Source organism: Carassius carassius, chromosome 47 (assembly GCF_963082965.1).
Source record: "Carassius carassius chromosome 47, fCarCar2.1, whole genome shotgun sequence".
In the NCBI taxonomy this organism is placed as follows: domain Eukaryota; kingdom Metazoa; phylum Chordata; class Actinopteri; order Cypriniformes; family Cyprinidae; genus Carassius; species Carassius carassius.
In genome coordinates, this window is record NC_081801.1 from 13,385,224 (window position 1) to 13,410,107 (window position 24,884).

The 24,884-nt window shown below is 37.8% G+C and overlaps 1 protein-coding gene and 1 pseudogene across 1 annotated transcript; one reads left to right on the plus strand and one right to left on the minus strand.

The window, feature by feature from the left end:
• Positions 1-1,254: 1,254 nt before the first annotated feature.
• On the minus strand, positions 1,255-16,358 carry LOC132130250 (suppressor of tumorigenicity 14 protein-like; annotated as a pseudogene).
• A 4,391-nt stretch (positions 16,359-20,749) lies between these two features.
• On the plus strand, positions 20,750-21,721 carry LOC132130931 (odorant receptor 131-2-like). Its single transcript, XM_059542812.1, has one exon. It carries the CDS (start codon positions 20,750-20,752, stop codon positions 21,719-21,721), a length of 972 nt encoding a protein of 323 aa, XP_059398795.1.
• The last annotated feature ends 3,163 nt before the right edge of the window (positions 21,722-24,884 follow it).

Consider the following 24,884-nt stretch of genomic DNA (forward strand, 5'->3'; position numbering starts at 1 on the left):
CATTATTTGCATAGGTTTCATCCTCCATAAGAAAATACAAGTTATCAATTTAACTTCCCAAATTCAAATATAATAACTGCAAGCCTTACATTAGTTAATAATAGACATGGACAGAAATAAGTCATTACATAGATATCATTGTACAATATATAAACAAAAATAGGATAGCATACTGTAGATCATTAAAAGTATTCAGCGATCTTTATAGACATTTGCACAACCTCTTCCACCTTATTTTTGTGTTAACCTATTAACATGTTAAATTTGTTATATTTAAAAAGTATTTGATGCAACTTTTCATAACTTTGCCTTAATTCACAACATTAAAAATAAGCAAATACAAATCAGATTAGAATTTCCCTTTTAATGTTCATCAGAGAATCCAATTATCAAAGTTTATCATTCAAGGCACATTATGGGAACGCCAATACCTCAAGGAGGATATATATATATATATATAATATAACATTTTAACTAAATCACATAACAGTAAATAAAAAAAAATGTAAACAAAATAGCAAAAGTCTAAATCTAAAAGAGTACCAATGGTTTGAACAAAACATACCTTTTTGAACATTTCAATGGATGTAAAATACAAATCTTGAGGAGTAAGAACAAAAGTTTTCATCCACACACACAGTAAATATTCTTGCAAATAACATACAAAGCTTACAGAAATTATATAATTTTATCAGCATACAAATAATACATATTCAAGCAGGACAAAATAAATGAAAACACTAAAATTGATTCCTGTTCCTTAGCCATAAAATACATTTGTGCACAGATCTGTTCATGAAATCTGTTTGGTAGGGAAGGTCATAAAACACTAGCTTGCTCTATTCTTTTCCTATTCTATGCTACGTGTACTGCGTTTAAGCTAACTGAGACTTGTTATAGCACTTATATATCATTGCTCTTCTGTTGTTTTTGATTGCTTCCATTGTTCTCATTTGTAAGTCGCTTTGGATAAAAGCATCTGCTAAATGACTAAATGTAAAATTATAATGCAATACACCTAAAGCACAAGATAATTAACATGTTATGCCAACAATTACATTGTAAAAATCCCGGAGAAGCATTTAAGTTGTAATGACTTAAGCAAGGCAGCAAGAATACTTTTCCTCCGCAGCAAGAGCAACATTTGAGTTCAAAAAAAGCATATATGAACAAATATGAATGCTTGAATTATCCTCAATAACTCTCAATTCATTTTTTTTATGCTTTAGTCCATTTGCTGTAACCATTGTGACATTATACCCCTGTCATCTCCCTGATCCAGCTGCGGTATTCTGTGACCGCTGTGTAAATGCCGGGTCTGTTCCTGCGGCCACAGCCATCTCCCCAACTCACCACACCAGCAAGAAACATGCGGCCATTGCTCTTAATGGAAGTCATTGGACCACCTGAGTCCTCCTGTCAGAGGAATGAGGAATATATACTCATTACTGAGAAATGTAAGGCTATATGACATGTATCTGAATGTAAAAAAACCCACAGAAGATCTTTCATTTCACCTGACTTGCGTCTACGCCTCCGCTTGATACAAATGCACAGATCATGTGTGGTGCTATCCTATTATCCATCAGCTTGCTGCACACAGTGTTGTTAATAATGCGCACCTCAGCCTTCTGCAACACTGATGCAACGGCATCTAACGCAGGGAGAAGACGTTTTCTTAGTTTACTAACAATTTTAGTTTGTTAATGTCTCATTGTGTACTTACACAATACCAGTCAAGAGTTAAGACACACTTGACTAAATCTGTGTTTATCTAGAGGATGTAAGCATAAAGGTTCAAAACAAATTGCATTGCCCAGTCTGGAAGTTGTGTTGGACTCATGTTTTTGGTTAGTCTCTTTAATTTTTATCAGACAACTGATATGGATGGATTTTCATTTCATAATAATTGTACAAGGTTTTACTTTTGTGTGTGTGTAATTACAATTCATGTCTTCACAGGTGAAAATATATATCCTTAAATGCCAGAAATTAATCCTGCAGATAAACAAACTGTGTCTATATCTGAATTTATACAAAACTAAAACTTATGTTATTTTTTAATGGATTTAGTTAGGCTGGAAAGTGATGTTTAAAAGATGCACCTCATAAGATTGTTTGAGAAATGTCTCATACAACCTTATGAAAATAATATTGTTTAAAAAATAATGTGAGGAAGTTTTTTTTTCTAGAGCGAGAAAGCAAGAAAGCATTCATTTGACCAAAAGTGACAGTAAAGTCATTTATAATGTTACAATGTTTCTATTTTAAATAAATGCTGTACTTTTGAACTTTCTATTTATCAAATAATCCTGTAAATATGCATCAACATTTCAACAGAAACGTTAAGCAACACTGTTAAACTATTAGAATTGTGACAATGGAGACTGTACAGTAGTAATGGCTGCTGAATGGCAGCTCTGTCATGACAGGAATAAATCATTTTAAAATATATTCAAATAGAAATTAGTTATTTAAAATTGTAATAACATGGTTATTATTGAATGGTAGGTTGTTACATGACTTACCAACTTCTTATTGGTTATTATTGAATGTTAGGTTGTTACATGACTTACCAACTTCTTCTCTCAGTTTGCCCCAGCCAGTGATCCAGACAGATTTGCCTGCTGGGAACTCATGTGTGGCTTCAGGTGAGCAGACAGGCCAGATGTTCCTGCTCAGGGTTACAGGGCTGTGCAACTCCATTAGAGCGATGTCATTGTCATAGCTCATGTGATCATACAGAGGATGAGAAATGATGCACTTTACATTTTTTAGAGTCAACTTACTAGTCTCACCCTGGTTAAGTAGACCTAGATAGACTTCCCACTGGTCAGGCTGGGAATATCTAGCAAAAGAATAAACAATCAGTCAGGATCAGTGCAGGAGAGGAAGGATGCCTAAATAACATAAGATCTCACTTGAACTTTTCATTGTCCTGCACACAGTGAGCAGGAGTGACCAGCCAGCGGTTACTGATAACAGACGCCCCACACACATGACCTTGTGTCTTCATGTGGAGGCTGACCTGCCATGGCCATTCTCCATCATTCAAATCCTTTCCACCCACAATACGACTGGACTTGTAGGACTTGATTCCGCATTCTACTGTACAGTAAATCAATCAGGCATATACTATTAATAGATTGTTTTCATAGCATGAAGCATATCTAGCTTGAAACATCACCTAAAAATGTATCAAACAAAGCTTCTGACATTCTGATTTCTATCCAACAATTAAAATTGAGTTGATATAAAATTCATTGTATATAGAATTTACAAAATATTTTAGAAAATAATATTCCACATATATAATAAAGATTTCTATGCCACATTTCTATTAAAGTCTTCTATTCATTCAATAATCCTAAAATAATATATCACAGTTTGCAAAAAATGTAAAACTGTTTTCAACATTGATAATAAAAATGTTTCTTGAAAATCAAATCAGCATATTAGAATGATTTATGAACGATCATGTGACGCTGACAACTGGCCTAATGGCTGCTGAAAATTCAGCTTTGTCATCACAGGAATAAATCACATTTTAAAATATAAGGAACCAACATGCCACATGATTTCTCAGATGAAAAACAGAGGAATTCTGGACTTACTGCATTCAGCTTCATCCGAGCCATCCACACAGTCAGTCTCTCCATCACACATAGGGTTCAGCTTGCTAATGCACTGGTTATTCTTGCACTTATATGTGAGAGCAGAGCAGTGAACAGCTATGGCTGGATATAAAAGAGGCAACTGAGTCACTTAATAAAGCAAGTGCTTATGTTGGGAGCAGGGATATTCATTTTGGTAACCTTCTGATATTTATGATGGTAAACTCTAGTGTAAATTTAAGTGCTGGCAAGTACTTAAAGTTACTGTGAAAGTAGTATATAAAAACAATAGAGGTACTTTTGAGGTCAAAATAAGGCATTTGTATTTCTTGAATGAAACATCTTCTCACATTTCTCACACTGAGATTCATCTGAGCCATCGCCACAGTCATTGTAGCCTTTACACTGCTTCTGTGTTGGGATGCAGCAGCGGTTTCGACATCTAAACTCTTGAGCTTTGCAGTTCCCTACAGACAAAATCGAACAAACAACTTGAAAATCTTTTCCACCACTTTTGCTCCCATTTTTCATCATTTTGAGTGCTTACCACAGTTTTCCTCATCAGTGTTATCTCTGCAATCATTCACCCCATCACAGCACCAGAAACTGGGCTTGCAGAAGCCGTTTTTGCATTTTATTTTAATCTCATTACACGCTGCATGCATGGGTAAAGAAAGCAAGGCAACGCCAAATCACACTCCATTATAGTATCTTAAGAGAAAACAGCTATGCAAAGTATAATCACAATGTATGAACTTACTGCAGCCCGTCTCATCACTCATATCTCCACAGTTGTTGTAGCCACCATATTGCAGGTTAGGACACACACACAGATCATTGTCACACTGGAAACTCCCAGGGCAGGCTGTGGAAAATGATTTGAGATATTTTTGTCATGGTGTACTGACATTGACATTTTTTTATATAAGCAGGATATTACTCAGGATTAGTGGGTTCAAAGGCCTCAAACTCTGCAGAAAAGCCCTCGCTCACATAAGACAGGTCTGAATGAAATCTGACTGTTGCTTGGTTTGATTTAATAGTGTACACTGTTTTGGGTGGCCTCTCCCCATATTTCCTAAAAGAGTTTATAAAATAACAAATAACACTTATAATCTCTTTTTAAAGAATATACACTACTGTTCAAATGTTTAGGGTCAGTAAGATTTTTAAAAATGTATTTGAAAGAAGTCTCTTATATTCACCAATGCTGCATTTGATAAGGTAAAAACGGTATTATTATGAAATATTACTACAGTTTAAAACAACTTATTTTTTTTCTCTCCATGTTAATATATTTTAAAACATAATTTATTCCTGTGATGGCAAAGCTGAATTTTCAGTAGTCGTTATTCCAGTCTTCACATGATCTTTCAGAAATCATTTATAATTTGCTGATTTGTTGCTTTAGTAATATTTTATTATTATTATTATTATTATTAATGTTGAAAACTGTTGCACAGCTTAATATATTTTTATATTTTTCTTTTGTGAAATGGTTAATTTTTTTCAGGATTCTTTGATGAATAGAAAGTTCAAAAGCACATCATTTATTTGAAACAAAAGTCCTTTGTAGTATCATATGTTTTTACTCTTACTTTTGATTAATTTAAGGTGTATAAATGATATATTTCTTTCTTTTTCATTGTTTGTAACATCTACTCAAGTAAAAGTAAGATGAATACTCTTATGACACTTTTATCTGACCTGTATTTTATCTCCAGGTAGTCTGAAGGTCAGCTGATGGTGTTTTGTTTAGGGCTATGTACAACTTGTGAAACTTCACCTTAATATGCTTTCCCTGATGGAACCTGAAGGACAGAACATTTAAGAACTTGCAATATAGTGAGGGGATTTAATGTTAGGAACAGATCAGTGATAAATAAGATTTTTAATTACACTGAGGGTAAATAATTTTTAACTCAATGTTCCAGACACAGTCAGTCTGAGGTGGGTAATGAGTAGGTAATTTTTTTTTAAGGAAATTTGATCTTTTATTCAGCAAGGGTGCATAAAAATGATCTTGAATGGCAGTAAAATGTTTCTATTTTCTATGATTTTCTAAGATTTCTATTTCAAATAAAACAAATGCTGTTCTTTTGAACTATCGATTCATCAAAGAATCTCAAAAAAAAAAAAAATCTAGGTTCCAAAAAAAAAAATTATATATATTTAGCAGCACATTTGTTTTAAACATTGATAATAATGATAAATGTCTCTTGAGCACCAAATCAGCAAATAATGATTTCTGAAGGATCATGTGAAACTGAAGACTAGAGTAATGGCTGCTGATAATTCAACTTCGCCGTCACAGGAATAAATTGTATTAAAACAATATTAATAATATATAACAATATAATAATAATAACATTTATAATACGTCATTTTAAATTGTAATAATAATTAATAATATTACTGTTTTAGCTGTATTTTGAGCAAATAAATGTAGATTTGGTTAGTATAAGACTTCTTTTAAAAAAACACAAAAATTGTATACCATTTCCATAAGGACTTTTTTTTATGGGTGCATGATATATATCGGCTGCTGATTAATGTGCATCTTGTCAGTAAAGCTGGTTCTCTACTCAGCGGTTAATTCCATCAGGTGCGTGATTTCACATAGAGCAGCTGTTACTACACAGAGCCGTTGTTAACTGAGAAGATGCGCAATTCCACGTTCATTATCAGCTTGGATTTGCGAAAATGCAAAATACAGTTTTGTGGCAAGTAAGAAATATCTGTGTATGGCTGACAAAGTCAATAAGTGAACGTTGGACCCTAAACCGTTATATAATATCTCTGTAAACTCTACCTTGAATTTTGGCTGGAATCTGGGAATAAAATGCCCTGAAACCTGGGAAGTTTTTCTCTTCATTTGTAACCAGTGTAACCAGCATGACATTCCCAGAGGAGATGAAAATGAGCTTCTAATCAGGTAAGCGATATCCACATTTCCTGCATGAATACATTTGTTTGATTCCACATATCACAATGACAATGAAAACAGATGTGTACTGTGTCATGAAGAGGATGACTGAGAGTGTATAAACACTTACTCCGCTATGACTTGCTTCTCTGATGGTGCTAAAGAGTTGTACACTTTGATGAAATCATTGCGACAATCTTTCTCCAAGTCTAACACGTCAAACTCCAGTCTGATCCTGTGCTCTGGGTCAGCCCGAATCTGCCACTCGGTGTAAATGTTGGGAAGGTAGGCGGAATCGGGAAAACCTGGAGACCAGATAATGTCTGTCTGGTTCCCATGAGCATGATGAGACCTCTTAACAGACCCTAAAAGACAAGTTCAATACTAGTCTAAGATATAAATATCTAAATGTAAGGAAAGTATCTTTTACTTACGTTTGAGGTTTCTGCCAGCTAACCGAGCATCCACAGCTGTAATACACCAAAATATATGAATTTTGATGGTTAACAATCAGACTGAATAGTGCTAGACTAAAATGAAGCTTTGCATTTCTGATTAGATTACAAGAGGTGACACTGAAACTGTGCAAGTAATATGAAACTCTCTTTATAGTAGATTTACCCCCTGATGTCATGCCATCAATGGTGAGGCTATTGTCAGTCCTGCGACCAAAGCCCATCCGGTTTTTCCTTGCATTTCCCGCCCCATCCAGGGATGCCATGACCTCACATTAAACTCAGACAGGTAATAAGCGATGATACCGTTATCACTGCCCTCACTAAAGGGAAAAAATATATAATGGAACTTACAGCGTAAAATTCACAGCGTAAAATGAGTCCGGCATATTCTGTAATGCCCTATTGATAAGATTTGAATCTTATTTTTATTTCTCTATTTACATTTTTCATTTTAATATTCTGCACCGACCAGTGAAAAGAAAAATAATTTGGTTACTTGTACAATGACAGTTAAGACCTTGAATTCATATTTTATGTATATCACAACTTAAATAGTCCTGCGATGTGTTTCCTTAAGCATAAATACTCCGTGCAGGCTGTCAAGAAATATGAGGACATACAAGGTCAAATGTATATTTGACAACTATACTAAAATTAGAAAAATAAAAATTGAAATAATTACTTTTCGGATTGATCTTTCATGCCAACTATCCATCATTTTCTCCCATGAATGACAGAATTATTTAAATTACCTGAAACCTTGCACATTGGATCCCACATGGTTCTTTGACAGCAAGCGTACTTGACCGTATATACTTTTGAGCTGAAAAGACAATGTCCAATGATGCAAAGATTTAAGTAGAGAAAGTAAATATAAAAATAACTGAAAACATTACCAGGAAATGTGACCACCTCGCCTGCTTTGAGACCTTTGAAGCCAGTTCTTTATATTCAGTGGTGTTACTGTTTTCATTAGCATCTGAGAAAGTCTGACTGGAGATGGTCAAATAACCACTGAACAACTTCCTTACCCTCCCATTATACCTGTCCGTAGGGATGGACACTCCGGAGTTATTGTTTTAACAAAATCATTCAGATTTACTGTTTATGGGTGATAATAAAAATGTGTTCGTTCATGAGTTAAATAACTCACAATGAAAATGCCACATTAGCAGTCCAGTTACTAATGCAATGATTGCCAGTGCCGTGGGTCGCCCTGAACGATTTCCTCTTCTTCTGCAACTTCTTTGCATCCGATGCTGGAAGAAACAGCTCTGTCTGGTCCAAGCCATGGTCCTACAGATCAATGTAAAATACAAGTAAAATACACTTGTTTTTTTGTTTTTTTTCTTGAGTTTATTGCACGTGGCTGTTAAAAAAGAGCAGGAGTTACGTTCTGGAACTACCCGAAGGACGCACTGTACTGTACATGACTGAGACGCAGTTTTGAACCACCCATGTCAAAACAGGCTACTGTTTTTAAGCACTCCAGACTCACTGGTATGAGTAGGCATATATGGCATAATGCTAATCCAACTGGTTTCTAAAACCCGAACACCTTGCTCATCAGCGTCAACAACACACCCCAATCAAGTATGCATTGGCAAAGGCATGTGTGGATCACGTGATTCAAGTGCCACTTTTCTCAGTATAGGAAAAACAGGGTTTTTTTTACGTGGCAATCTTAAAATCACATCTTTTAATATTCTTCAGAAAATTAGAATAAGCAAGTGAAACTACAACAAGCAATATAACCATTAATTTGAAAAATATAAGTCACAGTGACACAAATCAAATCAAATAATGTAATCAAACAGGCATATATATATATATGCCTGTATGATTATATCTATATAATACATAATTGACATATGTATGTCTAAAATATAAAAACTGAACAATACAGGCACATAACTGGGTAAATTACCAAACACAAACAGGACGTCCCAGAAGATTATTGTAAAATCTAACAGCTGAAAACGAGGGAAACGGCGAACTAAAAGAAAAAATAAGTAAATAAAGATATTCAGTTTAAAACATACCTGAATTTTTTCCCCCAGATTTGAGTGGCTCCATGTCAAACGATGTATTTGTCAAACTGGCCGCTGTCAGTCCTCTGTGTTGTCGCTCAAGTGTCACGCAGGCAGCCTTTTGTCATCACCTACAGCGCCGAGCGTAGCGCAGGTGTCTGCTGGACAAACTTCAGGGAACTAGCATTACATTTTACATGATCCTTTAGCACTCAGAGGATATAAACCTGTTATTTGATTTTAATGTGGGTTTTGTATCTGAAAAACAAACATATTTATTGCAAATCGTAAAGTTTCAAAATGCAGGTGAGTCTGTCTCAAACATCATCATGTGCAGTAGCATACTTCCTGTAGAGAACACAGGTGGAAAAACAGATTATCTGTAAATAAATCAGAAAACGAGATTAAAAAAAATTATCAAAAGTGTGACAAAATCAAAATTTTCTGTCAGTCCACTAACTCAGTGTATCTTTTAAAAAGTATTTTTAGTTAGCAACCTGTTAATTAGGCCTAAATTAAATTAAATTCATACAATTAATAAAAATTTTAATTTTAGGGGGTGCAAATTTAGCCTACATTAAGATCCTGTTTATTTGGGACCACAGATGGTTTCCCATAAACTAAAGAGAATTATTTGTCCTGAGAATTATCTTTTCTTTTTCTTAGAATTATAGGTTGAAATGACTGCAGTCAGCTACAATATGTGTTAAAATTAAGTAAACTGGAAGAGATTTTCAACTTTTCTTTCTGTCATTTTGTAGAAACAGTGTTTTAACACAATTAACTAATATCAGTTCAATAGATTCAGTCATTATTATGTAGATAACTGATGCATAATTTGAATTGTTAGACGTGCACTGTATACTTGGAATGTGACAAAAGTTAATAACACTAAGTTTAATTACCACAGTGTCATGATGATGGTGATGATGATGGACAGGCAAACTTTAAGTAAACATTTAAGTAAAGAGACACAAGAGAGCAGCAAGAACACCCCTAAGACTCAACAATAAAACCATCTCATTAAAACTCATTAATTATTCAAATCTTTCTGCCATTTCAGACCTGAGTCAGCCCGTGACACATGTCATCATGTAGTGGAAAAACAAGACTTCTCTCTGGAGGAGTGTTTTCACTGAGGTCCAGTGCTGTCAAGAAAAAGTAGGTAATTCCCTTGATAAGTAATTTTTAAGTAAATTGTGGATTAACTTAACTAACTAGCTAAAGCAAAGGCCTTCAGTGAGGTGGCTGTCAGTTTCACTTTCAAAATTTACTAATACATTATTAAAATCAAAAGTTGTATCTGTTAATATTATTAAACTGACCATGAGCTAACAATCAACTAATGAACAGTTGCAGGTACAGTTCAATCAAAAATGAAAATTTGCTGAATATGTACTACTCACAATCAAGCCATCTAAGATGTAGATGAGTTTTTAAGAACTCTACTTTACCATTACATCCATTCCTCATTGATGGATCCTCTACAGTGAATGGGTGCCGTCAGAATGAGAGTCCAAACAGCTGAAAAAAACATCACAGTAATGCACAGGTAAAACCATTTGACTCTAGTCCATCAGTTATTTTCTTGTGAAGTTAAAAGATGTGTGTTTGTCAGAAACAAATCCATCATTAATGCTTTTTCAATTTAAACTGTTGCTTCTGGCCAAAATGCAAATACACAATCCATATAGTGCTTCCTTGTTCCTCCTTTGGACTGTTTTCACTGGTAAATGGTGCTTAATATGTACGTTTGTGTTTTCACTTTTTCGCTGGATAAAGCAATGTTATGATAGAGGACCTCATTACAAATACACAGTTAATAAAGTTACAAATAATGAGGTCATTACAAATTCACAGTTTTTCACTTCAAGAGACATTAAATGATGGACTGGAGACGTGTGGATTACTTGCAGATTATTGTGATGTTTTTATCAGCTGTTTGGACTCTCATTATGATGGCACTTATTCACTGCAGAGGCGAGCAAGTGATGTAATGCTAAATTTCTCCAAATCTGTTTTGATGAAGAAACAAATTCATCTACTTCTAGGAAATCCCAAGGGTAAGTAGATTTTAATTGTTGGGTGAATTATTTTTTGAACTAGCTGTTTATTAACTAATGTTAATAAAGTAATGAATATTTTAACAATATATTGCTAATTGTTAATGTTAGTTAATGCACCAAAGGTAACAAATACTAAGTAAATCTGAAAGCATAAAGAGTATATGGGCCTATATGTCATTAATGATTATTTTAATGTATTTTATAGGTATCAGAGGAACCGGCTCCATGCCTGCTCTATACATCCAGGGGTTCTTGGCCTGAAAAGGGATCTCTTGATTATGGATATGGATGTGTACAAACTGCTGGACAGTGGTTGTTTATGTATGTGCATTCTTTATTTTGTGTCTTTGCATGGGTAAGCTAACAGGGAAGACTGCTCCACATACACAGAGGCTTATGTCCCCAAAGAAGCCATGTTTTCACAAATACAACACACTTGATAGACAGACGGATCATAAATTATTCAGAAATGTCATAATGAGGAGATCAGGGAACAGTTTAGGAAAGACTTAATTCAGTTGTGCTCAGGTTGTTTTTTTCCTGTTGCTCTATTTTTTTCAATATTCTCTTGGGACCCAGGCATAGACTTTTGTAGCACTCTTAGGGAAATATGACAATGTTTTGTAATTATCATTTAAATCGGTCTAATTTTCAAATTGTTTGTCATAAATAAACATCTCAGAAAAAGTTATGGACTTTCAAATCGGAATATGACTTTTTGTTATGAAACAGGGTATAATTTACATACATGTCTTCTGTAGAGGACACCGGGACAAACATCATGTTAATCAGGCATTTTGGGGAGACACATCAACTCAATAGGGGAAAAAATATAGAGCAATATTCCTATGAAATATGAGATATTCTTATGAAAATGTTGCCAAGTTATTACTCCCATTATTAAACTTCTTTTTTCATTATGATTTGAAGAATACATTAATATGCAGATTAGATGCAATGTAAAGATGCATTGTATAGAATGGGAATACCAATTTATGAACATTTTACGCACATATTCCATGAAGTACAGTAGCAAATCATTCTGTTATATGTTTCATAACATAGTTGAGATTAATTCCTCTGATATTAATATGACATCATTTATTGTCTGTGGCCCTAGTTTGACGGCAGGCATCTGATTAACATACTAAAATAAACCTACACAAGATGTATTTTGTAAACATTTTTAAAGATTTTCATTTAATCTATAAATAAAAATAGGCCTAGATTTAACATATGACTTTAAATTAATAATTTAGTTTCTTATTCTTAGGTTTATTTATATGTAACCATTCCTTTCATTCTTTTTATTTGCCATAGTGCACAGGTGATCATCATGCTATACACTTGACATAAGGTCTCAAACTGTCCCGCACAGATTTCTTCCAGGAGCTTCTGTCCCGTGCAATGTGTTCCCAATTACTCAAAGTAATATGGAATTTCTTCAAAATGGCCTTGACTTTTTTCCTTATAGCATTACTTTTGTCCACCAATTGCTCAACTACCTTCCTTCAGCTGAGAGTGCAGGGTCTGTTTGGGGAGACATGTATTGGGCATATGGGTGACATGGCCCGTCCATCGAAGTTGGTACTGCATTATAGTTGTGGTGATGCTGGTCATGTTGGCTTCATCCAAGATGCTGATGATAGTGCATCTGTCCTCCCAGCTGATCCTCAGAATATTTGGTAAAGATCTTTGATGGTGTTGTTCTATGGCTCTTAGGTGCCTGCTGTAGGTGGTCCATGAGTCGGCTCCATACAGCAGGGTGGGGAGGACAACAGCTCTGTAGACCAGGAGTTTTGTTTGAGTTTTGCTGATAAGTTTCAGTCTTCGAAGACTCTTCTTCTGAACTGTGAAGTTACTGCTGGGTGGCAGTTTCATCAAGCCTGTCAAGGTTCAGTCTTGGTCCGATCTGCTTTTTTAAATTCTCCTCTTCCTCTTGAGTTTGATTGACATTGTGGAGTGGATGACGTGATGATCTGTCCAGCAGTCATCTGCATTGACCATGGCCCTTGTGAAGTTCACTTCATGGCGGTCCCTGGTTCATAAAATGACATAGTCAATGAAGTGTAACCGTTTGGAGGAGGGATGTCTCCAAGATGCCTTAAATTTTTTTTGTTTTTTGGCGAAAGAGAATATTAGTGATTATGAGATCATGTTTAACACAATTGCTGAGAAGCATAACTCTACTCTAACACTTGTGTTGATGTTTCCGATGCCTTCCTTCCTGCCTTCCTCCCTTCCAGAGGTGTCGATCCCTGCCAACCCTGGCATTAAAGTCTCCAAGGAGAATAATCTTGTCTTCCTTGGGGATTCTCAATATTGTCTCGTCTAAGCAGGCATTGAAGGTCTCTTTTACTTCCTCTTCAGAGTCTAAAATAGGGGCATAGGCGCTCATAACTGTTGCTGTCTGGTTGTTGGCAAGCACCAGATGGATGGTCATGAGACACTCACGAATCCCCACAGGAAGTTCATAGAAGTGGCTGATAAGCTGGTTTCTAATGGCAATTCCAACACCATGGATCCTGGGCTCATCAGCAGCTTTTCCTTTCCAGAAGAAAGTGTAGCCACCCTTCTCATCTTTCAGTTGGTCCTCGTCCTAGCTGGGTTTCAGAGAGGACAGCTAGGTCAATCCGGTATCTTCTCAGTTCTCTAGTAATAATTGCGGTTCTCCTGCCCGGTCTATTGCTGGTTGCACTAGCCATCAGTGTGCGCACATTCCAGGCTCGAAAGTTCATATTTTTGTGTTTCTGACCACAAATGGTGATCCCCCTGGATGTGGTAATTAAGTCAGGAGGATTAAGTCGGGCTATTTTTAGGACAACTTTTCAAGCCCCTTCCCCACGTAGGGTGAGCAGAGTGGATCCTAAAAAGGGTTGCTCAGTCATTGGTGCAGCTGACGAAGGACTCTTTCTGCCTTGTTCCAAGAGCCCGACGACGAGTGCACAGACAGTTGACACATGGTCCTTTGACAGAAATGGGTCGGAAATTATGTGGCATGGGATCCAAGACGACTGGGGGTCATTTTCTGCTGCAGCCTTCGTCCGCCTTCCCAGGTGATGCTTCTTTAAGGCCAGCCATTATCCTCCGCCTGGACCGCCGTTGAGGTCTTGCTTGGATTGCTCTTTGTCAAGGAACCTCCCCTTTGACTTTACAGCCATGGGTGACCCTACCAGGAGCATAGCCATCACTCTTGGGATCACAGGACCACGCAAGCCTCTCCACCACAACACGGTGGCAATCCCCCGGAGAGGTGTGATACTACAGTACTTCAGAATGACATTACAAATCAAAAGACAATCCAAACATATTTACAAAAGCATTTTTATTTAAACATTTAAAAATATTTTAGAACTGAGTTTGCTACTCAGAGTACAGTGCATTAACAATTTACAGCCATGTAAATGACCAAAAACAGCAAATAGCGTCTCACAACCGTCGCCCCAAATGTAGGGCATGTGGGTGGTGGCAAAGAGGCCATTGACCATCTCTGTGAAGTCCTGTTGACATGCAGGGTTGTTGGCCATCATTCTGCACCACAGCCCTGATCTTCTGTTCACTCGCTGTCTGCCAGTACATTTCTTTCCATCAATGGTGAAACTGAAACACAGTCATGTAACACACACACAAAAACAAAACCTGTTATCTACATCCCCAATAAAGATGAACAGACAGCATGGGGAAAATAATGAATGAAAGTTCTGTAGCATAGATTTAAAATAAATAAATAAATAAATACAGTTGAATTCAAAAGTTTTTAAGTTTTTATTAAGAATCAAGTAAAAATTTAAAATTTGAACAGGGTCATTTTTATAAATTCAACTATTATTTTCTCTTGTGGACTATATGTAAACATATTTTATGTGAAATATCTTATTCAGGTCAGTACTAAATACAAAATAACATGCATTTTGTATGGTAAGCCGTCTTAGTTTGATAAAATAATTAACATTTTGTAGATTCTGCAAGATGTGTGTAAACTTTTGACTTCAACACATTAAATTAATTTAAATAATACAAAAAAACTGCCTTGTGACAGCAGTGCCTTTCTCAGAGTGCAAAGACAAGTGGACCACACTGTAGAGCTGCAAGAAATCAAGTACATTTGATTCAGTGTGTTAGCCTACTTGTTGACGATGTGTGGGCTAAAACATATACTGTTGCCTATAATGTTACATATGTATTTCATACACTCCAACAAAACATCAAAGTTATTCTAAAAATCATATTATGCTTGACATTGTTGAAGATTTTGGCATGCATTGTCTGATAGATCATTAGTTACAGATAAAAGTAATTGACCACTAATCATATTTTCATTATCATAATAATTTTTATCAATCACCATTCACCATGCTACAGAACAGGTCTCCCGCCTAAATAGTTAAGAACCTGGCACTAATATCTCCTACCCCAAACCACCAGTTTACATTGCAAAGTGAACCTGTATTTCTCAACCATGTCTAAGTAAGTGACTAATTAAAGATGAAGCGGACTGCAAATATGTTATATATTTCTGCTCACCGTAAATGTATGTCTAAAAATGCTCATTTTGGTCAGCAACAGTTTCGAATCGGACAACATTATGAAAGGGATTCCTAGAGATATATATATAATTGTTTTATTGTAATTTCCATTTTATTTAAATCCAAACTGCCATTTATTGATCTCCTCAAACCCAGCAGACTCCACTGACAAACAGGGTGTCATGATCCTGGTCACTCTCACACTCTATTCCCCATCACTCTCTGTTTCATTACTAACAGCTGTTTTCAATTTTCATTAGGCTCGTTCCTCCCCACCTGTTCCTCATCCCGTCTTATTATCTTGGCTTCTTCTAACCCTCTCTTTTCCTGTCCTGTTGTCAGATGGTTAGATGTCACAGGTGCGTTTTGACCAGTGTCTCTTCCACTACCTGTCCTGTCTTGTTGAGATCTCATGTCAAGAGCCCTCGCTATGTTTCTGGTCAGAGAGTGTGGCTTTCTACTTCCAATATTCCGCTCCATTCTGAGTCTCGTAAACTGGCACCCCGTTTTATCGGACCGTTCTACAGTCAAGATCATTAACCTTGTCGCCGTCAAACTTCATCTACCACCTAATCTTCATCGCATTCACCCTGTATTTCACGTTTCTTGCATAAAGCCGGTTAACCGTTCATCCCCTCGTTCGTCTTTCTCCGCCATTCGTATTGTCTCCTGGTTTCTACACTGGGTTCTCCTGTCTACACTATCCGCAGGATCCTGGACATGTGTCGTCGGGGTCATGGGCTCCAATATCTGGTCGATTGGGAGGGGTATGGTCCTGAGGAGAGAAGCTGGGTCTCCCCCCGGGACATCTTGGACTCCTCGCTCATTGATGATTGGCTTCTAACCCTCTCTTTTCCTGTCCTGTTGTCAGATGGTTAGATGTCACAGGTGCATTTTGACCAGTTTCTCTTCCACTACCTGTCCTGTCCTGTCGGGGTGTGTCACAATAATACCACCACTGCTGGAATTACTCTGTGCTCGTCATACATCCACAGAACCCTACCTGCTAAGAGCTGCTACGGCTTACCTGTTTGGTGCTCTCCTATCGTCAGCCTCTTCGTGAGTTTTGAGTTCCACCGCCTCGCCAGTGCTCTGGTCATCCCTGCCACAGAGGATTTTTGTGTTCAAGTTATTTACACAGTCTACGGGTTTCCTCAGTTGGCCATTCTCTCTTATTTCTGTTGGATTACCTGCGGTAAGACTTTGTCTCAATTAAAGAACCGTTTTATCGCCACTCTCGCGTTTGAGTCCTCTCTACCCCATCACACAGGGTAATTTTACAGTGAATATCATAGTAAAGCGAGTTTCGTTCAAACTCGACAGAAACAAAATAAAACTCACCAAAACGTCTGGGTTTGACGTAGTTCCAACAATCATTGAGTGTAATTTTGGCCGAAATAAACCCTAAGCTAATTCACTAGATTTTGAAAAACTCAAGGAGTTTTGACTGCAGCTTTGAGGGAGGAGAGTATAACGTTCAGTTCACTGCTTAAACTTGCGGTTTCATACCACACTAGAAGAATCACACTATATATATATATATATATATATACACACACAGGTGCTTCTCAATAAATTAGAATGTTGTGGAAAAAGTTCATTTATTTCAGTAATTCAACTCAAAATGTGTGTGTGTTTTTAGTCTTTGGTTGTTTTTTTGTGATGATTTAGGCTCACATTTAACAAAAACCCACCAATTCACAATCTCAAGAATTAGAATACTTCATAAGACCAATAAAAAAAAACATTTTTAGTGAATTGTTGGCCTACTGGAAAGTATGTTCATTTACTGTACATGTACTTAGAACTTGGTAGGGGCTTCTTTTGCTTTAATTCCTGCCTCAATTCGGCGTGGCATGGAGGTGATCAGTTTGTGGCACTGCTGAGGTGGTATGGAAGTCCAGGTTTCTTTGACAGTGGCCTTCAGCTCATCTGCATTGTTTGATCTCAGACTGTGGAAACTTAACACTGGACTTCAAGCATTTTGGGCTATGAGCTTCTCCACCCTTCCTCCAGACTCTAAGACAGTGGTTCTCAATTCCAGTCTTCGCGCCCCACTGCACAGCACATATTGTATCTTTGTTAACACACCTGATTCAGATAATCAGCTCGTTAGAAGTGAGCTCCGTGCATGCACTGTGTTCCCATTGACATGGTCTCTACACAGTGTTTACTGCTCCTTACTCCCTGAGCAGGGGACATCTGTTAAGGTTTACTTCACTTCGGAACATTCATTCACGGATTTGCATTGCACAACGTCCGTCTGCACACACGGACAAGTGTGACATCATATTTAAATTCACGTCTCGCACACTTCAATGCACTTTGAATGGAACATATACGTTCGCTTCAAACTGGAAACATGGCGGAATATCCTGTAATGTCCACTTCGCAGGGCACTTACGTTCGAATAGAACAAACGTCTGAAGCAATAAGAGAAACGTACAAATTGTGCAGAGCAGTGGGGCGTGAGGACTGGAATTGAGAACTGCTGCTCTAGGACATTGGTTTCCAAATGAAATACAAAACTTGCTCTCATCTGAAAAGAGGACTTTGGACTACTGGGCTACAGTCCAGTTTTTCTTCTCCTTAGCCCAGGTAAGATGCCTCTGACATTGTCTGTAGTTCAGGAGTGGCTTAACGAGGAATACGACAACTGGAGCCAAATTTCTTGACACGTCTGTGTGTGGTGGCTCTTGATGCCTTGACCCCAGCCTCAGTCCATTCCTTGTGAAGTTCACTCAAACTCTTAAATCGAATTTGATTGACAATCCTCATAAGGCTGCGGTTCTCTTGGTTGGTTGTGCATCTTTTTCTTCCATACTTTTTCCTTCCACTCAACTTTGTTAACATGCTTGGATACAGCACTCTGTAAACAGCCAGCTTCTTTGGTAAAGAATGTTTGTGACTTACCCTCCTTCTTGACAACTGTCAGATCAGCAGTCTTCCCCATGATTGTGTAGCCTAGTGAACCAAACTGAGAGACCATTTTGAAGGCTCAGGAAACATTTGCAGGTGTTTTGAGTTGATTAGCTGATTAGCATGTCACAATATTGTAATTTGTTGAGTATATGTGCATTGAATTTATTTAATACACAAGTTTCACAATTTGAGTTGAATTATTGAAATAAATAAACTTTTTCTCGACATTCTAATTTATTGAGAAATTTATATACACTCACTGGCCACTTTATTAGGTACACTTGTTCAATTGCTTGGTAACACAAATTGCTAATCAGCCAATCACATGGCAGCAACTCAATGCATTTAGGCATCTAGACCGAGCATCTTAATGGGGAAGAAAGTGGATTTAAGTGACTTTGAACGAGAAATGATTGTTGGTGCCAGACGGGCTGGTCTGAGTATTTAAAAAACTGCTGATCTACAGGTATTTTCATGCACAACCATCTCTAGGGTTCACAGAAAATGGTCAGAAAAAGCGAAAATATCCAGTGAGTGGCAGTTGTGTAGACGAAAATGCCTTGTTGATGTCAGAGGTCAGAGGAGAATAGGCAGACTGGTTAGGGATGATAGAAAGGCAACAGTAGCTCAAATAACCACTCGGTACAACCAAGGTATGCAGAATATAATCTCTGAAGGCACAACACATCAAACCCTGAAGCAGATGGGCTACAGCAGCAGAAAAATCACACCAGGTGCCGTTTCTGTCAGCAAATAACAGAAAACAGAGGCTAAATTTGCACAGGCTCACCAAAATTGGACAATAGAAGATTGGAAAAACATTGCCTGGTCTGATGAGTCTAGATTGCTGCGACATTCAGAAAAGTAGGGTCAGAATTTGGTCTAAAGAACATGAAAGCATGGATCCATCCTGCCTTGTCTCAACGGTTCAGGTTGGTAGTGTAATGGTGTAATTTCTTGACACACTTTGGGCCCCTTAGTACCTATGATTCATTTAAATGCCACAGCCTACCTGAGTATTGTTGCTGACCATGTCCATCCCTTTATGATTACAGTGTGCCCATCTTCTGATGGCTACTTCCAGCAGAATAATGCACCATGTCACAAAACTCAAATCATCTTAGACTGGTTTCTTGAACATGACAATGAGTTCACTTTACTCAAATGGCCACCACAGTCACCAGATCTCAATCCAATAGAGCACCTTTTGGTTGTGGTGGAATGGGAGATTTGCATCATGGATGTGCAGCCAACAAATCCGCAGCAACTGTGTGATGCTATTATGTCAATATGGACCAACATTTTTGAGGAATGTTTCCAACACCTTGTTGAATCAATGCCACAAAGAATTAAGGCAGTTCTGAAGGCAAAAGGGGGTCCAGTACTGGACTAGCAAGGTGTACCTAATAAAGTGGCCATTAACTGTATATGGAATGTAAATTAACATAAAGCTTTAAATAAAAATGTAATAATTTATCAAAGATGTCAATTTTTTTTTTTTTTTTTGCACTATTTCTGTCACTATTTAATAAGCAAATTTGTGATGTTGATCTTTAGGACTCTTCAGGCCCATGACAAAGTTTTCTTATTGTAAACGTGTTGCAGTTCTGTCGTCTGACACTTTAGCCCTTCAAAGCAGTATGGATTCTGACTGGCTGTCAATGTTTTTATTGTACATCAGCTGAAAAAAACAAAGTTCTGAAAGTGCTTCCAACAATATTACTCTTCTGTGCTGTTATTGTTGTGGTGTGGACTCTGCTATTCTTTTACATTAACATTATATAGAACACGATCATCAAGTTTTACACAAACCAATTTCTAAGACATTCCGAAATTCACGTACCTTTTCAGATCACTCTGATTTGATGACAAAGTAATTTTAATGAATAATTTTGTAATCAATTACATGCATTAGTACCACAACCTCCACCCACAAACACTTTTTTTCAAGCTATCTTTCACTCCATCCCTCTCATACTTTTACAGCTATATAAGTTCAGAATCTAGAGCAGAAAGAAGGTTGATGTCTGACTGCAACACGTTTGTGTCTGAGGTCTGTTATGTCTTGCAAACTTTTAATTAATTTCTAAGTCATGAAACTGACTGATAGAAAACATTATTTGGGCAGAATCATGAGTCTAACTGCATGATTTACACTGTATACTGTTCTCCTCAGTGTTATTGCTCTATTTCTTGTCTTTCAGTTTATGGCGGGGTCCAATGTCACAATTGGGGATGCATCTTTCACTCATCAGCAAGTCTTTAAGCTGGACATGGATGCTGGCACTGGTACTAAAACTGCAGTGGCTGTGTTAACATCTCTGTTCTTCTGTTTTGTAAACTGTGTGATGCTTTTTGCTCTAAGAAGCAAGCGCATATTCCAGGAGACGCCACGCTACATTCTTTTTGGCCACATGCTTATGAATGACTCTGTGCTTTTGCTGGTCACAACTATTATGTACACATTGGCTCTCTGCTTTCTTGCAATACCCAAATCTATTTGCACTCTGTTAGTCTTTATATCATACTGTACTTTCTTTAACGCTCCTCTGACACTAGCATTGATGTCTCTGGAGCGGTACATGGCGATCTGCTTCCCTCTGAGACACTGCAGCATAGCCACACCAAAAAGGACTGGAATTGCCATAGGGATCATCTGGCTCCTTAGTTCTATAAATATTATAGCCGACATTATTCTTGCTTTGGTCATCAACCCCAATTATTTAGCAGATATTGCATTCTGCACACTAGAGAAATTGTTTATAGCCAAATGGCAGATAGATAAATCTCAAGTATTTGATGTTCTTTATTTTGTGTCTGTTGCAGTGATCATTATTTTTACATATATTAGCATTATGATCACAGCCAGGTCTGTTTCCTCTGATAAAGATTCTGCTAAGAAAGCCCTCAAAACAGTGCTCTTGCACTTGATTCAGCTGGGACTGTGTCTCACCTCTTTCCTGTATGCTACAATAGAGAGAACACTATACACAGTGATTGGAAGTGGCTCTCCTCTCTTCATAAATCTGAGATATGTAAATTATCTTATTCTTCTTATTCTGCCACGCTGCCTGAGTCCTCTGATCTATGGTATGAGAGATGAAGCTGTGTGGCCCTTATTTAAATATTTTTTGTGCTATTGTTCAGGCAAAGTAAGGCCCTCTGTTATCATTCATTAATTGTATGGTATGAAAAGATATGAAATAATAATTTGGTATGCAAATGGTAACATCAAAAGGATGTTTATTAAATTATAGTTCTGTTGTTTTATATGTAAATACAAAACATATTTATATTATTATTGTTTTAATTTATATAATGTTATGTAAATACATAATTAAAAAATATTTCACTATGTTAATTAATCTAAAAAAAGAAAGAAAGAAATGATCAAATGTTGTACTCATGTTTGTTTGTTTGGTTCATGGACTGTGGTTTTCAAATGTTGCAGAAGAACTAGTGCTGCATACAAATGCATTAAAGCTCACTCTAAAATATGACGTGATAAACAGCTTTTTGGGTTGTCTGGAGTTTTCCAATCACTAAATGATTAAACCTTATTAATGCCCTCAAGCAATTCTTTGCAAACTTTCAGATTAACGTATTCTCTGTGAAACATATTTTAAGATTGTTAAAAGTGTCAGTGATGTACATGTGCATAATTTAACATACTCTTTTTTATTTATTTTTAACATCTTTAATTTGCATATTTTTTTTTTTCATGTTCTATTATATAAAATCAGATTTAGCCTGGCAGCATAAGAAAAAAAAGGCTTAGGTCAGTTTTCATTATTAGTAAGTTATAATTTTAAGTAACAAAACCATGGTTAATTTGCAGTTAATTATTAAGTCAAAAACTATGATTTTGGGTGTTATTTGCGTTAAAACCATTGCTAAACCATGGGGAATAGGCAAAGTCAGAGAGAATATTAGATGTGTGAGTGGTGGTGAAATTAAAACACATTAAAACACGTTATTAAGGTCAACAGCCAAAAAAGTTTCACAGGATTATGAATGTGTCTGAAAGTGATGCACAGGCTTCATTTTTACATTTAACAAATGATTTGGAATGTATTTAAAAAAATATAAAAAATGTATAAGGTGTGCATTGTAGTTGACCCCTAAATGAACACATTACAGTTGTTTTTATGACTGTAAGTCATTCTGCTCAAATGCTATTAACATTAGAAAAGTGTATACCAATATTGCATGTAACTTTAGAGATGGTCCCTAAATTTGAGAATATCAAATGTCCACCGTCAAACATGGTGGACAGCCTGGCGGTGCAGTGGTGGAGGCATTGGAGGAATAAACAGAATTTGAGGACTATTGGATGAGGCTCACATCCATCTCTTTGGGTAGGATGGGTTTGGGGTCATCACAGATCTCATGTGAATACAGCCGGTTATAGGAATGGTGAAGTTAAAACAGATTAAAAATCGTACCCAGCGAGCTTGGCGTTGATTGAGCCTTTTTGCTTCTCATAGGTAATTTAGGTTTTTGTGGTCAGAGAGGACAGTAAATGGATGTTTGGCACCCTCCAGCCAATGCCTGCACTCCTCAAGAGCTAGCTTAATAGCAAGGAGTTCCCTGTTGCCAATATCATAATTCTTTTCCAGTTGGGGTCACAAAAGCATTCTCCCACTCATCCCCCTCATGTATCCGGATGAGGTTATATGCGCTGCGGAGGTCCAACTTGGTGAAAACAGTGGCTCCGCAGAGGTGTTCTAATGCTGCTGGGATGTGGGAAAGTGGAATATCAGAACTTTACAGTAATCTTATTGAGTGCTCGGTAATCAATACAAGGCCTCAAGCCTCCGTCCCTCTTGGCCATGAAGAAGAAACTCAAAGCAGCAGGGGACATAGAAGGCGGATGTAGCCTTGTTGTAGAGCATCTTCCATGTACTACTCCATGGCCTTGTGCTCAGGGATGGATAGTGGGTATATCTTACCACAGGGCACTGACTCACCCGGAAGCAGATCAAGAGCATTGTCCCATGACCGATGTGGAAGCAGCTTGGAGGCTCTCTTAGGGCAGAATACGTCATTGAAGTGGGCGTAGCAGGATGGGATACCGACTGACTGTTTCTCTGCAGGGAGGTAGAACAGACTGGAAGGGACTTGGAGTCACGAGCTGGAGGATGAGGCATGAGACGGAAACAGTCAGGAAAGCACTTCTCGCCCCATTTCAGGATCTCACCAGATCTCCAGGAGAGAATGGGATTGTGCTCCACTAACCACGGGTGCCCTAAGATCACATCAGGTCAGTGGTATACTCCAGAACCAGGAGATGAACCGTTTCTACATGTAATTGGAGAGGTCTGAAACTGTGGCATACATGCTTATGGCTGAGGGGTTTGCCTGTTATCAATTGGACCTGGTAGATGGTCTTGGTGGTGGTGGTCGAGAGGTTGAGCAGATGGCAGAGGGCGAGATAAAGCTCCTGGCAGACCCAGAGTCGAGAAGTGCGTTGACTGGAACGGAAACATCAGATGCAGTAAGTATGGCTACAGTGGTTTCATATTGACAATGGAAGGCTTTATAAAACTCACCATGGGTCTGGGAGGACGGATTGGGCATGCAGAGATGACATGCCCTGCAGCCTTACAGTATAAATGTAATCCCTGGGTCAGCCGCCTCTGCCGCTCAGCTAGTGAGAGTCTGGTGGTTTGTAATTGCATGGGTTCTAGAGTGCTGATGGTCTTTAGCTGGCGGAAGGCAGGATTGAATAATGAAAGTCGTGACATTTAAGTGAAAGTCGTGACATTTGCCCATACTCGGAATTGGTGCTCTGCATTTAACCCATCCAAGTGCACACACACAGCAGTGAGAAGTGAACACACCGTGAACACACACCCGGAGCAGTGGGCAGCCATATATCCAGCGCCCGGGGAGCAAGTGGGGTTCAGTGCCTTGCTCAAGGGCACTTCAGCCATGGGCATTGAGGGTGGAAGAGAGGACTGTAAGTTCACTCCCTCCAACCTACAACTCCTGCCAGCACCGAAACTTAAACCGGCGACCTTCTGGTAACTAGTCCAAGTCTCTAACCAATAGTTGCTGACCCTGGCGGTCATCCAGACATGACTGCATACGAGAGGCGACTCTGATTACCAGCTGGATGAAGTGCTCGAGCCCGATGGTTTCATCGTAAGCAGCGAGATGCAGCTGCACTTTAGGTTCCAATCCGTGCTGATAGGTAGTTTGGAGGGAGCAACTCAATCCACCCACTAGCAGCAGCAAGAGCCACAGCAGGGCAGCGGTTTGGCCATGAGACTGCCGATCACCGGTGGTGAAGAAGTGCTGCCTGTTGTGACAGAAGTGGTAGCAGGTGGTGTGGTGGTG

What these genes read in the sequence shown, in the direction of transcription:
- LOC132130931 (XM_059542812.1), top strand. Translation starts at nt 20,750, where the DNA reads ATGGCGGGGTCCAATGTCACAATTGGGGATGCATCTTTCACTCATCAG.